Source organism: Caretta caretta, chromosome 7 (genome assembly GCF_965140235.1).
Source record: "Caretta caretta isolate rCarCar2 chromosome 7, rCarCar1.hap1, whole genome shotgun sequence".
Taxonomy (NCBI): Eukaryota; Metazoa; Chordata; order Testudines; family Cheloniidae; genus Caretta; species Caretta caretta.
The window spans coordinates 109,751,368-109,762,760 of NC_134212.1; the positions used below are offsets into that span (position 1 = coordinate 109,751,368).

Sequence of the window (11,393 nt, forward strand, 5' to 3'; positions counted from 1 at the left end):
AGGCATCTCACAGCCCTGTTTCTGGGATTTGTGCTGATAACTCAAGTGGGCTTTCCTTCCTTGAGTCAGGAATCCCACAGTGCTCCTTCTAAGGTCTGTGTGGGATAATCAGGCTGGCTAAAGCCCTCAATCAGCCTTTTCTGAGCTTTTCCTCCTCTTTGGCTTTGCCACCCAGCAGGCAGGCCACAAGCAAACTCCCCCTTTAGATCTCTGGAGGCTTCTCTTATCACTAGGCCTGGCCTAATTTAGCCATATGTGGCTACAGTACTATAATTCCTCTCTTCCCCCCCAAGGAGAAGAGCTGAGTCACAGCAGCTAGTCACCACATTCTATTTTTGTGTCTTTTGTACCCTCTTCCCACACTCACGTCTTCTTTCATCCCCCTTTCCTTATGATCTGAACTACCTTCCCACCCAGGTTTGGCAAGTATGGATTTTCCAGGGTAGGGAGTGGTGGTGGTCCAGGCTTTCCATGCAGCAAAGGCGGTTAACTTGAGGTGGGGTGTTGTGATTGGGGTTAGGCCAGGATGTGGTGTGGTTGAATCAATGGTTTCTTTGCAGCATGGGGGAGTTAGGTGGAAGGGGCCAACTTCAGGCTTTCCCCTCAGGATGGGGTATCAGATCTGGCATGTGGGGTAGGTTCAGTCCTTCCACAGCGTGAAGAGGAGCTGGATTCCCTGGGAGAGTTTGGGATGGGTGAAACCAGGATGTAGTTGGGCTCAGTCTTCCCCAGGGTGCAGGAAGGTGGCTCTCCCATGGTAGGGATTGTATTTGGGCTATCTCAAAGTGCAGGGGAGAGGGAGAAAACAGGCAGATAGTCTGGAATTAGGTGCTGGTGGACCCCCTGTGAATAAGAGCTGGGTAGGAATCATAGAATCATAGAATATCAGGGTTGGAAGGGACCTCAGAAGGTATCTAGTCCAACCCCCTGCTCAAAGCAGGACCAATCCCCAATTTTTGCCCCAGATCCCTAAATGGCCCCCTCAAGGATTGAACTCACAACCCTGGGTTTAGCAGGCCAATGCTCAAACCACTGAGCTATCCCTCCCCCCCAGGAGGGTCCCGGGACGAAGGTCAGGCTCAGGGTGTAGGGCGGGTGGCTCCCAGGCTTGGTGTATGTCAGGGTGCGGGGCGGGGGGCTCCCAGGCTCGGTGCAGGGCAGCTGGGTGGCTCCCCAAGGGTACTGCAGGGAGCCAAGGGGCCACCCGCTAAGCTCTGGCTCAGGGCTCGCTCTGGCATCTCTCCCCGACGCTCTCTGAGAAACCTGCCGCCCTGGGCGCCCGCAGTCTATACGGGAAAGCCTGGCTCTGCCAGCCCGCCCCGCAGCGCCAACCAGGCCGGTCCCGCCCCCTGCGCGGCGGCCCCGCCCCGCGGCCGGCTTGGCAGCGCCCCCGGCCGGGCCCGCCTGTCACTCCGCCGGCCCGAAGATGGCTGCTGCCTTGCGAAGGTTGCTGAGGCCCTCGGTAAGTGCGCGGGCTCCGCTCCCGCCCCAGGCCAGCGGCCCCCGCTCTCCGGGGCACGTGGGGGCCGCCTGGCTGCGGGGCGCTCTAGGGCCGGGAGGCCAGTTTCTGGTGCACTGAGCCCCTTTCATTGCAGGGCTCCGGGATGGGTAGGTGACCCCCCCCCCACACACAATCCTGGGGGCACGGAGCTCCCCCCACCCCGTGCACGCTCTCGGCCGGCCCCCTGAGCCCCCCGCTCTTGCACATGCGGAACCTCTGCCCTCTCTCCCTCCAGGTAGCCCGAGCAACAACTCCCTTCTCCTGGGGGGCCTGTGCGGCTGCCCTGCGGCCCCCTGTTCCTGCTGCTGCCGCCGCCGCCGTCGGGAGGGAATGCACGGCTCGGGCAGAGCTGCCCCTTCCCCGGTTCCATTTCAGCACCAGTAAGTCAGAGCCGCCCCTCACCGCCGCCTTGCCAAGAAGCGTCAGCCGCCATAGCGCATGGCGGGCAAGCGGGCGCTTCTGCCGGGGCGCCCACGTGGGTGGGACTGAAACCAGCCGCAGGGGTTACAGTGTAGCTCGGAGCAGATGCGTGGGGCTTGTGGATCAATCACACGCCTGCAAAATCCATTGCCCTCCGGTTTCCGTCTCTTTCTAACTTCTTCACTGATAAAGTAGCCCTTCATCCTAATCTGATGTTGGGATGCTAAATTGATGGTCTAAGAAGGTGACCTCGTGTTGGAGACTATGAGAGCAGGGCAGGTTGGACTGTATGCTCTTGGGATGGTAACGTCTGCAGAGCTGCAATTTCACAGTCCTGAAATGTTGATCTTTGTCTGGATAATATGCAGGTAAAGTGACATCTGCAAGTGTAGCCATGCCCTAAAGTTTTTCTCTTTACAGGATTGAGTGGGAAAGCATACTCTTCTAAAATGTCACGTTTGCACATGGAGTATCTTTGCTTCTCAAACATGTAAACTCCCCCACCCCCCATTGCTATAACGTAAAAAGGCAAACAAAATCCTAACATAATATGATGAGCACAAATAAATATATTCAAACTACAACATGGTGGATCTTGAGCCTGATGTACCCCTTTCAAGCGTTGATTTGTCTTGTGTGCCCCCAAGTTTCACCTCACTTAAATCTTGCAAAATCAGACATAAAAATACAAGTGTCACAGCACACTATTACTGAAAAATTGCTTACTTTCTCATTTTTACCATATAATTATAAAATAAATCAATTGGAATATAAATATTGTACTTACATTTCAGTGTATAGTATACAAAGTAGTATAAACAAATCATTGTCTAAAATTTTAGTTTGTACTGACTTTGCTAGTGCTTTTTATGTAGCCTGTGTAAAACTAGGCAAATGTCTAGACGAGTTGATGTACCCTCAGGAAGACTCCTCTGAGTATGGTTGAGAACCACTGACGTACAGTATGATTCATTCTTTCTAGGTTCTTCAAGGTTTGTTCCTGCCGTTACCCAACATGCCCCATATTTTAAAGGAACAGTTGTTGTCAATGGAGAGTTCAAAGAGTTGAGCCTAGATGACTTTAAGGGAAAATATCTGGTACTTTTCTTCTACCCTTTGGATTTGTGAGTGTAACATTTTTTAAAAAAAATAATATCTAGACTCCTGCTCAATCAGCCAGAAACAGCATGTTGTGGGTTTCTATCTCTACCAACATTTCATTTGACCTTCTCCTGGGTATCCTTGTCAAGCAGAAAGCATGTCTGTTTCTAGAGTGTGAATGATAAACGTTGGGGAGGAGATAGTTTCATACTGCAACAATAGTTCTGCTGGCTCATTTGAGTGTAAAGCTGGGAACAAACCCTGTTGCCTCTGGAGCCTCCAGGGCTTCAGAACAGAATCGGCTCCACTGCATAAGGGGATCCTGGTTGCAGAGAACTCCTCTGCCTGTGTGCCTTGGAGCTCTGTCACCATGAAGGGGTTTACTTAGGGGTGGGCTATGGCAAAGCTGGTAGATCTGTGATTAAGCAGCACCAGTAAACAAAAGCTGTCCAGATTGGGAGTTGTGGGTTGCAACTCACATAAAGTCCTGAGCCCACAATAGTAGCTGTGGAGTGGCTCTGCTGGTGGTGTAGCTGGGAGAGGATTCCATTTTCAATCCCTCCACCTAGGTTCCGCTAATGTAGAACTTTTCTGCAAAATCTGTTCACTAAGAGCTAGCTGGATGAGAACTCATGAAAACATCTTGCTTGTTGAAAATGTAGACACAAAAAATCAGCGTACTATTTAACTGCATTGCAATTGCTGTTTTTCTGAGACTTGTTGAAACTGATTCAGCTACTTGAAAACTTGAATCAGTGATGAAACAGAACTGTAAAACATGCTATATAAGTAATACAGCAGTGTGTTTTGTGCCTGGAAACCAATGTTTCCTCGTTCTTTTAAAAATTCTTTGTGAGGCTTAGATCTGGAATAATTACAACTTACTTACTTTCTTTTATTTACTGTCCTTCTTCCCACCCAGCACTTTTGTATGCCCGACAGAAATTGTGGCTTTCAGTGACAAAGCTAATGAATTTCATGATGTGAACTGTGAGGTCGTTGCTGTATCTGTGGATTCTCACTTTTGTCATCTGGCCTGGATAAATACACCGCGAAAGGTAGGAGTCAGGAGGCTGTTTTCTCACTAACAGCACTTTGGGGAGTGCAATTAAGAAGCTGTGTAAAATACTATGTTTGCTCATGCAAAGACACTGATTGCCTTCAAAAGAGCATTTCAGCTAGGATTCAACTCTGCAAACCCTTACTATCAAGCATAAATTTCCACTCTCATTTTTGAATAATCTTTCTCTAATTGAACACAAGTTCATACAGAGGCATTTCCTAAATATTCAACTTGCATACATTATTTACAGTAGTTTATTTTAGGAGAGGCCTAAAAAAAAAGCAAACAAGAAGAAGGAATTACCTGATTGTAGCATTTGACAGCTTTTCTATGTGAGTATATTTAATATGAAATCTTATTTTAAGTATTAAATTTTGAAGCACTGTCTTCCTCATCCAGTTCTTTTAAAATAAAAAATGTGGCGATAGATAATAGTTTAAAAACTTCTTTGCCATATTTAGCTAATAGTTAACTTCTGAGTTTGAAGTAATAACACAACCAGAAACTTTGCTTTTCTGTCTAGTATGTCTCAGTACTCTTGAAGCTTACACAGTGTGATTAAATGTTAACTCCTGAGTAAAACATATAATGCATATTCTATTTATGAAATACCTTAAATAAAGGTAATTATTACTTGTGATCTTCTACATAAAATTTAGTAGTTACTACATATGTCTGCAGTGTACATGTAACTAGTAAGTAGTTAATCAGTAGCTAACTTTGACAACTTCTTTCTGATTAAATTGAAACAAAGAATAAAAGGTTGTTAGGATTTTCGGTAGCTTTCAGCTGATGCTGTAAATCCCCTAACAGCCTTGTTTAAGACACACACAAAAGCTTAAAACTTCTTGTGTAATAAGATGGTGCACCTAACTCCTTGAGAGAAGGAGGAAGTGCTAGGGAGGACTTGTTCTTACTGTCAGGCCTCTTTACATTAAGTAATGCCAAAATGTTGTTGGTCTTCTACCAGTAACCAAACTAGAAAACCTAATGGGGCAGTTCAAGAAAAGCTCATATCTGATGTCATCAGTTATTGCTAATTTGGTTATGTGGAAATGCTTCATTGTGTTTATACTTCCAAGCAAAAGTGTAGGTGGGTCAGGACCAGTTTGTATAATTGCAGATTCATGTGAAGGACCATCAGCTGATGTTGCCTTCTTCTGTGGGTTTGTGTGTGTGTGTGAGTGTGTGTGTAATATGCAGACAGAGGAGAAAGCTAATTTTGTTAAAGTCTGTCATGCCTAATATACTTGGACAAAGCTTTGCCTTGGGCAAATCAGTTTTTATTCGTATTAAAGTTGGATCAAAACTCCAAAATGTGAATATTGGCTTTGATTTATAACTTTATGTGTGCAATAGTACTTGGCACCTGTTTCATCCATAGGTCTCAAAGCACTCTATAAAGGTGGGAAAGTATTGTTCCCATGGTGCCTTTGAGAGAAACTGAGGTTCAGAGAAACAAAGGCCTTGATTTCTTGAACACTTATGTGAGTAAAGTTTTATGCACAAGTATGAGTTGTTCTGTCGTGGATAGGTATGTGCAGAATCAGGGTCTGTGTGATTGCCCAAGGTTGTACATGGGTTCATTGACAGTGCCAGGAATAGAAAAGCGAACAGATTTATCAGTCTCGTTTCAAGGATAGGTTATCCTGTGGTGGTCAAAATGTTGCACAATTCAGTACACACTCTCACTCGACTGCCCAAATATAGGAAAATATGTGCTTTAAATACTGAATCTATTTACATACAGAAAATGGAATATCTTTGACATATTCTAACTGTTCCAAAATAAACGTTACTAACATGAGAAAAATGCAAACATCTGTACTTGTACATGGATATTCAATTTTTATAATTAAAGTGACATCTCTCTTAGTAGATCATGTGGAATTGATGCTCTTTTATTTAATTAAAGTGATCACCTAGTGCATAAGGGGAAATAATTTCCCCCAAAATCTTCTCATTGCTGTTATGGGTGGTCTCGTATCTCCTGTGTCAGCAGTCTGAAAATCATTAGTGTAGAAGGGCTTCATGCTCTGGAAGGTGGTGTTTTTAAAACCAGCAATTAAATTCACTCAAAGCAAGTGAACTAATTATACCATGTTAAGAGCCTAGTTTAATAAAGGCTCAAGAATGAAAGTTTTATCAGTGCTGTGACTCCTGAAGGGAACTCCTAGTAGGGCAGTGATGCAATGAGAATAAAAAACTAAATAGATATTCAGTCTTCACTCTTTATTACGCTCAAACTTACCTTTCTATTATTTATTTCTACTAGAGTGGTGGCTTGGGACATATGAATATCCCACTTCTGTCAGACCTGACGAAACAAATCTCCCGAGATTATGGTGTGCTGTTAGAAGGATCTGGTCTAGCACTAAGGTAGGACCTTGTTCTCTGGTAACCTCCACTGTTCCCTAGTTATGACAGTGCCAAGTTTAAAACTGCATGGGCCATATTGTACTCCCTTTCCCCGCAAAAATCTGTGCGAGGGTGAAACACAAGAACGCTGGCTTGTTTTGCAGTTTCTGCAGAGTGTTATAGAAGGTGGGGGAAGGGTATATGGCCTTATGGAGAGATAGGTCAGGGTGTGAAGCCTCTGAAACTTATCTATCCAGGAACACTCGTGGGGAAAGAACGTTCTGTTCTGACTCTCCTAACCCAATGCTTGTTCTCTTCCCTATCTCTCTAAGATTCTATTAGTACTATCTATCTAATTGATAGTACTAATATCTATGCAGAGCTCCATGCAATTTTGAGGAGGTCAAGCAGCACAAATGCTCCAATCTCCCCCTTCTTGAATGCCCATGGACTCCTAGCTGCACATGTTTGGCACAGCGGGATTTGCCACATGATTGCAAGGAAGAGTGCACGCTACTTGGCACTGCTTTGTATTTCCCTCCTCTGTGGACTGAGGACCTTTTGTGACCTGTGTATTTGAGGGCGCATGAGTTCTATTTCTTATTGCTATAAAGTAATAGAGAACAATAGTGATCCCAGAGCTCTCTTTTTAACTCTGCTTCATAACCCTTTTGTTTTTAAAAAAAAAAAATGTGCTCAACTTTTTGTCTAAATTATTTGCTAGGAAGGAACTTGAGTATTTGTTGCCAAATCTAATTAATTCCACCACTTTAGTAGTTAAAGGGTGAGATTGAGACGTTCTTTTAAATGCATAACCAGATATCCTTGTAACGAAGGCTTAGCCTCAATCCTGTATTCTATATGCAGACAAAACTCAAAGTAGCACCTTAAAGGGGTTTTGGAGTGCCTCAAAATAATAAGTTTCAGAGTAGCAGCCGTGTTAGTCTGTATTCGCACAAGTACTCCTTTTCTTTTTTCAAAATAATAGGGAGAAGTGGTTTCAGGACCTGGAAAGCATGGGTGGGATTAATGCTCTGATTACACTTTTGTAATCAGCATCTTTAGTTTTGACTATTGTCGTTACTACTTCTTAGCTATCTTATTGTGCAAAGTACAAATTAGCAAGTACTGTACAAATGTTACATATCACTATTCCATACACTATGGTATAAGTGATTTAGAATAACTCTGTGAAATAGATTTCAGCATGCACAAGAAGCAAGATACAGAATTCATATTGCAAAGGTTCAAAACATCTTTGTTCATATACAGAGGTCTCTTCATCATTGATCCTAATGGAGTCATCAAGCATCTGAGTATCAATGATCTCCCTGTTGGCCGCAGTGTGGAAGAGACCCTTCGCTTGGTGAAGGCATTCCAGTATGTGGAAACTCATGGAGAGGTTTGCCCAGCAAACTGGACTCCAGAGTCCCCTACGGTATGTGTTGGTTAAGTATCACCATCCAAAATATGGACCCAATCCTGGAAAATGTTCCACCTTATTGCATGGAAAGTCTGAAGACTGGGCACTATAGTATGAAAGAACTTGTTAATTTAAAAGTCTTTTAAGTTTTGATTGTATGAATTGGTGCCCTCAGTCTGAATCAGTTAATGTGCATACGCAATACTCGAAGTTACATGTGTAGAAAACATTCACATTTGTATTCTTCTGAGAGCACAAAATCCCTCCTTCCACGCAATACGTATGAGTGCATGCAGTCTTCGCTTGCTTCCCTTGTTAACTGTCATGACAGTCTGCCTGGATTTGCCCTGTGTTTTGTATAAATTTAAATTAGGGCTGTCAAATGATTTTAAAAAATCGCAATTCGTTGCACGATAAAAAAAAAGTTCCGATTAATCAGAGTTTTAATCGAACTGTCAAACAATAGTAGAATACTAATTTAAATTTATTATAAATATTTTGGATGTTTTTCTACATTTTCAAATAAGTTGATTTCAATTACAACACAGAATAGAAAGTATACAGTGCTCACTTTATATTTTTTTATTACAGATATTTGCACTGTAAAAAAGTGTAATCTACAAGTTGAAGCATGAAAGGCTATGCAAATGTTTAGCATATCTGGCATGTAAATACCTTGCAATGCCAGCTACAACAGTGCCAATATGAATGCCTGTTCTCACTTTCAAGTGACTTTGTAAATAAGAAGCGGGCAGCATTCTCTACTGTAAATGTAAAAAAACTTGTTTGTCTTAGCGATTGGCTGAACAAGAAGTAGGACTGAGTGGACTTGTAAAACTGTAGAGCCTACATTGTTTTGTTTTTGAGTGCAGTTATGTGGGGAAAATACCTACATTTGTAAGTTGCACTTTCACGATAAAGAGATTGCACTACAGTACTTGTATGTGGTGAATTGAAAAATACTATTACTTTCTCTTGTTTCTTTTCTACGGTGCAAGTATTTGTAATCAAAAATAACAAAGTGAGCACTGTTCACTTTATGCTGTATGTTGTAATTGAAATCAATGTATTTGAAAATGTAGGAAAATATCAAAAATATTTCTAATAAACAATTATAGAATACCAATTTAAATTTAACAGTGCAATTAAAACTCTGATTGATAGTCCTAGTTTAAATTTTTTAATGTCTTGCAGTTAAATATTTTTCAGTTTTCTTTTTGCAGCTGAGAAGCCTGCACTTCTGTTAAAATACCTTTGTACGTTGCTTCTCATGAGTGAGTGGACATTCAGAAATAACTGTGTGGTTTATTAAAGCATAAACAGTATTCTTAAATGGAATCTTAAATATAAAGCCATAATTTTTTTCTCATACACTTTGTGTATATACCAACTTGTATAAAACTGTCTCTCTTTGTTTACAGATCAAGCCAAGTCCAGAAGCTTCTAAAGAGTACTTTGAGAAAGTGCATAAATAGATCATCAGATACAGCTAGGTGGCAATGAAAGAGTCCTTATTATCGTTACTTAGAAACCATATGCTGGATTTCCTAAGGAAGCAGTCATGATTGCATTTAAATGCAATTTTTTTTATTTATTTTTTTGGTGTTTAAGAAAAATTGTTAAATGCTGAAACATTAAATAGTTACATAATCAGCAAGTTTTAAATCATATTCTTGGAGCTGTTTTTTTCCCCAGAGAGTGTGTACTGCCGTCCCGTATGTCTCTGTATTCAGCCATTCTCTTCTTTATCTCCCCCATGTATATGTGCCTGTGACTTAAGGGGGGCAGGAGTACTAACCTTTCCTCCTTCCTTTTAAGCAGTCCTGGCATAGAAATGGTGCCAGGCTTTATGTGCACACATAAAAATTGGATGATAGACTCTTGTTTCTGAGAGCTGGAAATACTGAGCTGTAGAGTGGATGATACAGAGAAATATCTGGAACGTGGTTCCCTTTAATTTGCCAGTAGCTCTTTAGGCAGGGATGGAAGAATTCCTTGTACAAATTATGTTTGTTTTTTTTCCAAACTGCTTCCACATGCAAACATGATTTGGAGGTAGCAGTAACAAATGTCTACAATCGTTCAGCTAAAATGTATTGGAATATATAACATTAAATGAAGAGTAACTGCGTTCCATTTAGGAACTGGTGGAGATGTGAACTTAACTCTAATCGTGGTACATTTACTGGCACTTAATAATTTCTGTTTTGCCTTTTTAAATAGTTGGTCATACATTTAAATTGTCTCTTGCACTAAATGCAGATTTCCAAATATTGTAGTGCTTGATGTGTAATTATGTTGGAAGATTCAGTAAGTCTGTTTAAGATCTAATATGGCTTCCTCCTGAAATGATTTTGAGCATATATTTTTTTCTTAAACTATGAAATCATTAATAAATTAATCTTAAAGCAGACTGTCTACAGTATTGTTCTAACTACCATCTAGGTTGGATGTTCTTGCTCCTCTGCTTACCGGAGATTGGGTGTGTTGTTGAATTAAGTTTTATCTCCCACAGCCCCACCTACTACCACTTATAAGCTGCTAGTGGCTACAGATAAATGCAGAAGAAACTGGACCATATGTGTGGCAAAGGGAGCAAAGGAATAGCTGCTGAAGGACTGGATAAGTGAAAACTCCTTAAAATCCTGGATAAACAAAATGAATCTATCCACCAGCAGGGGTAGAGAAGAAATAATGTGGAAGAATGAAGGTGGAAGCCTATAAGAGCCCAAGTTGGAGCAGTGGATAGCTGGACTAGTTAGTTCTTTGCTAACTAATCTAAGAGAATATTGCTCTAAACTTTAATTGACTAATTTGTCAAAATGCTAGAGTGACCAATGAAAAAGGCTTCTCTTGTATCATGCAAGAGCATGTGGAGTGTTCATTTAGGCACATTGACCCAAAGAGAGTGATAGTCAATGACTGAGCTCTTAGCTCTATATACCTACCAGGAATCTTTTTGACCCCGTCAAACCTCATATTAGTTTAGTTTTTCATACTTGTAGTATTAACCAGGTATTTGTGAAAATTTAAGATCCTAGTCCTGCGAAGACTTGCACATGCTTCCTCTATGCATTGTGTGTAATCCCATTGACTTCAAATCAGTGCTCTTTGTTTAAATATCAAAATTTTCTAGTTAGGAAAAAATCTCTACTTTGGGTGTATTTTCAGTTGCTAGAACTGAACAGGCATATGGTGAGTCACAGCTGGGTCTCACTGCTAGGTAAGTTGTAAGTAATTATGTCTTATCTAGTTCAACTGTAAACCCTTTGTGGCAAGGACTTTCTTACTATGTGTTTCTACAATACCTACTGCAATGGGCCCTGATAGTGTTGGGTCTTTAGGGCACTACTGTAATGCAAATACTAAATAATCTTGATTATTAAATAAGTTCTTGATTATACTATAAATTTTACATATACTATATCTGTTCTCTCCCCTGCTTTTTTATGACCATCAATTTGGCTATCACTGCTTCGGGCTTGTCTACACTACAACACGGGGTCGATCTAAGATACGCAACTTCA

The 11,393-nt window shown here is 41.5% G+C and overlaps 1 protein-coding gene across 1 annotated transcript; it reads left to right on the forward strand.

Moving 5' to 3' along the window:
- The first annotated feature begins 1,337 nt into the window (after window positions 1-1,337).
- Window positions 1,338-10,277, forward strand: PRDX3 (peroxiredoxin 3). The gene is made up of 7 exons (XM_048858251.2): window positions 1,338-1,462; window positions 1,737-1,881; window positions 2,904-3,045; window positions 3,945-4,080; window positions 6,361-6,464; window positions 7,716-7,881; window positions 9,288-10,277. Exons 1-7 carry the CDS (start codon window positions 1,427-1,429, stop codon window positions 9,339-9,341), a joined length of 783 nt encoding a protein of 260 aa, XP_048714208.1. The 5' UTR covers window positions 1,338-1,426; the 3' UTR covers window positions 9,342-10,277.
- The last annotated feature ends 1,116 nt before the right edge of the window (window positions 10,278-11,393 follow it).

Bases quoted from the DNA above. Each gene is read 5' to 3' on its own strand.
- PRDX3 (XM_048858251.2), top strand. From the start codon at position 1,427: ATGGCTGCTGCCTTGCGAAGGTTGCTGAGGCCCTCG. The intron at 3,046-3,944 runs GTGAGTGTAACA...CTTCCCACCCAG, and splicing joins TTCTTCTACCCTTTGGATTT to CACTTTTGTATGCCCGACAG. The intron at 6,465-7,715 runs GTAGGACCTTGT...GTTCATATACAG, and splicing joins GGATCTGGTCTAGCACTAAG to AGGTCTCTTCATCATTGATC.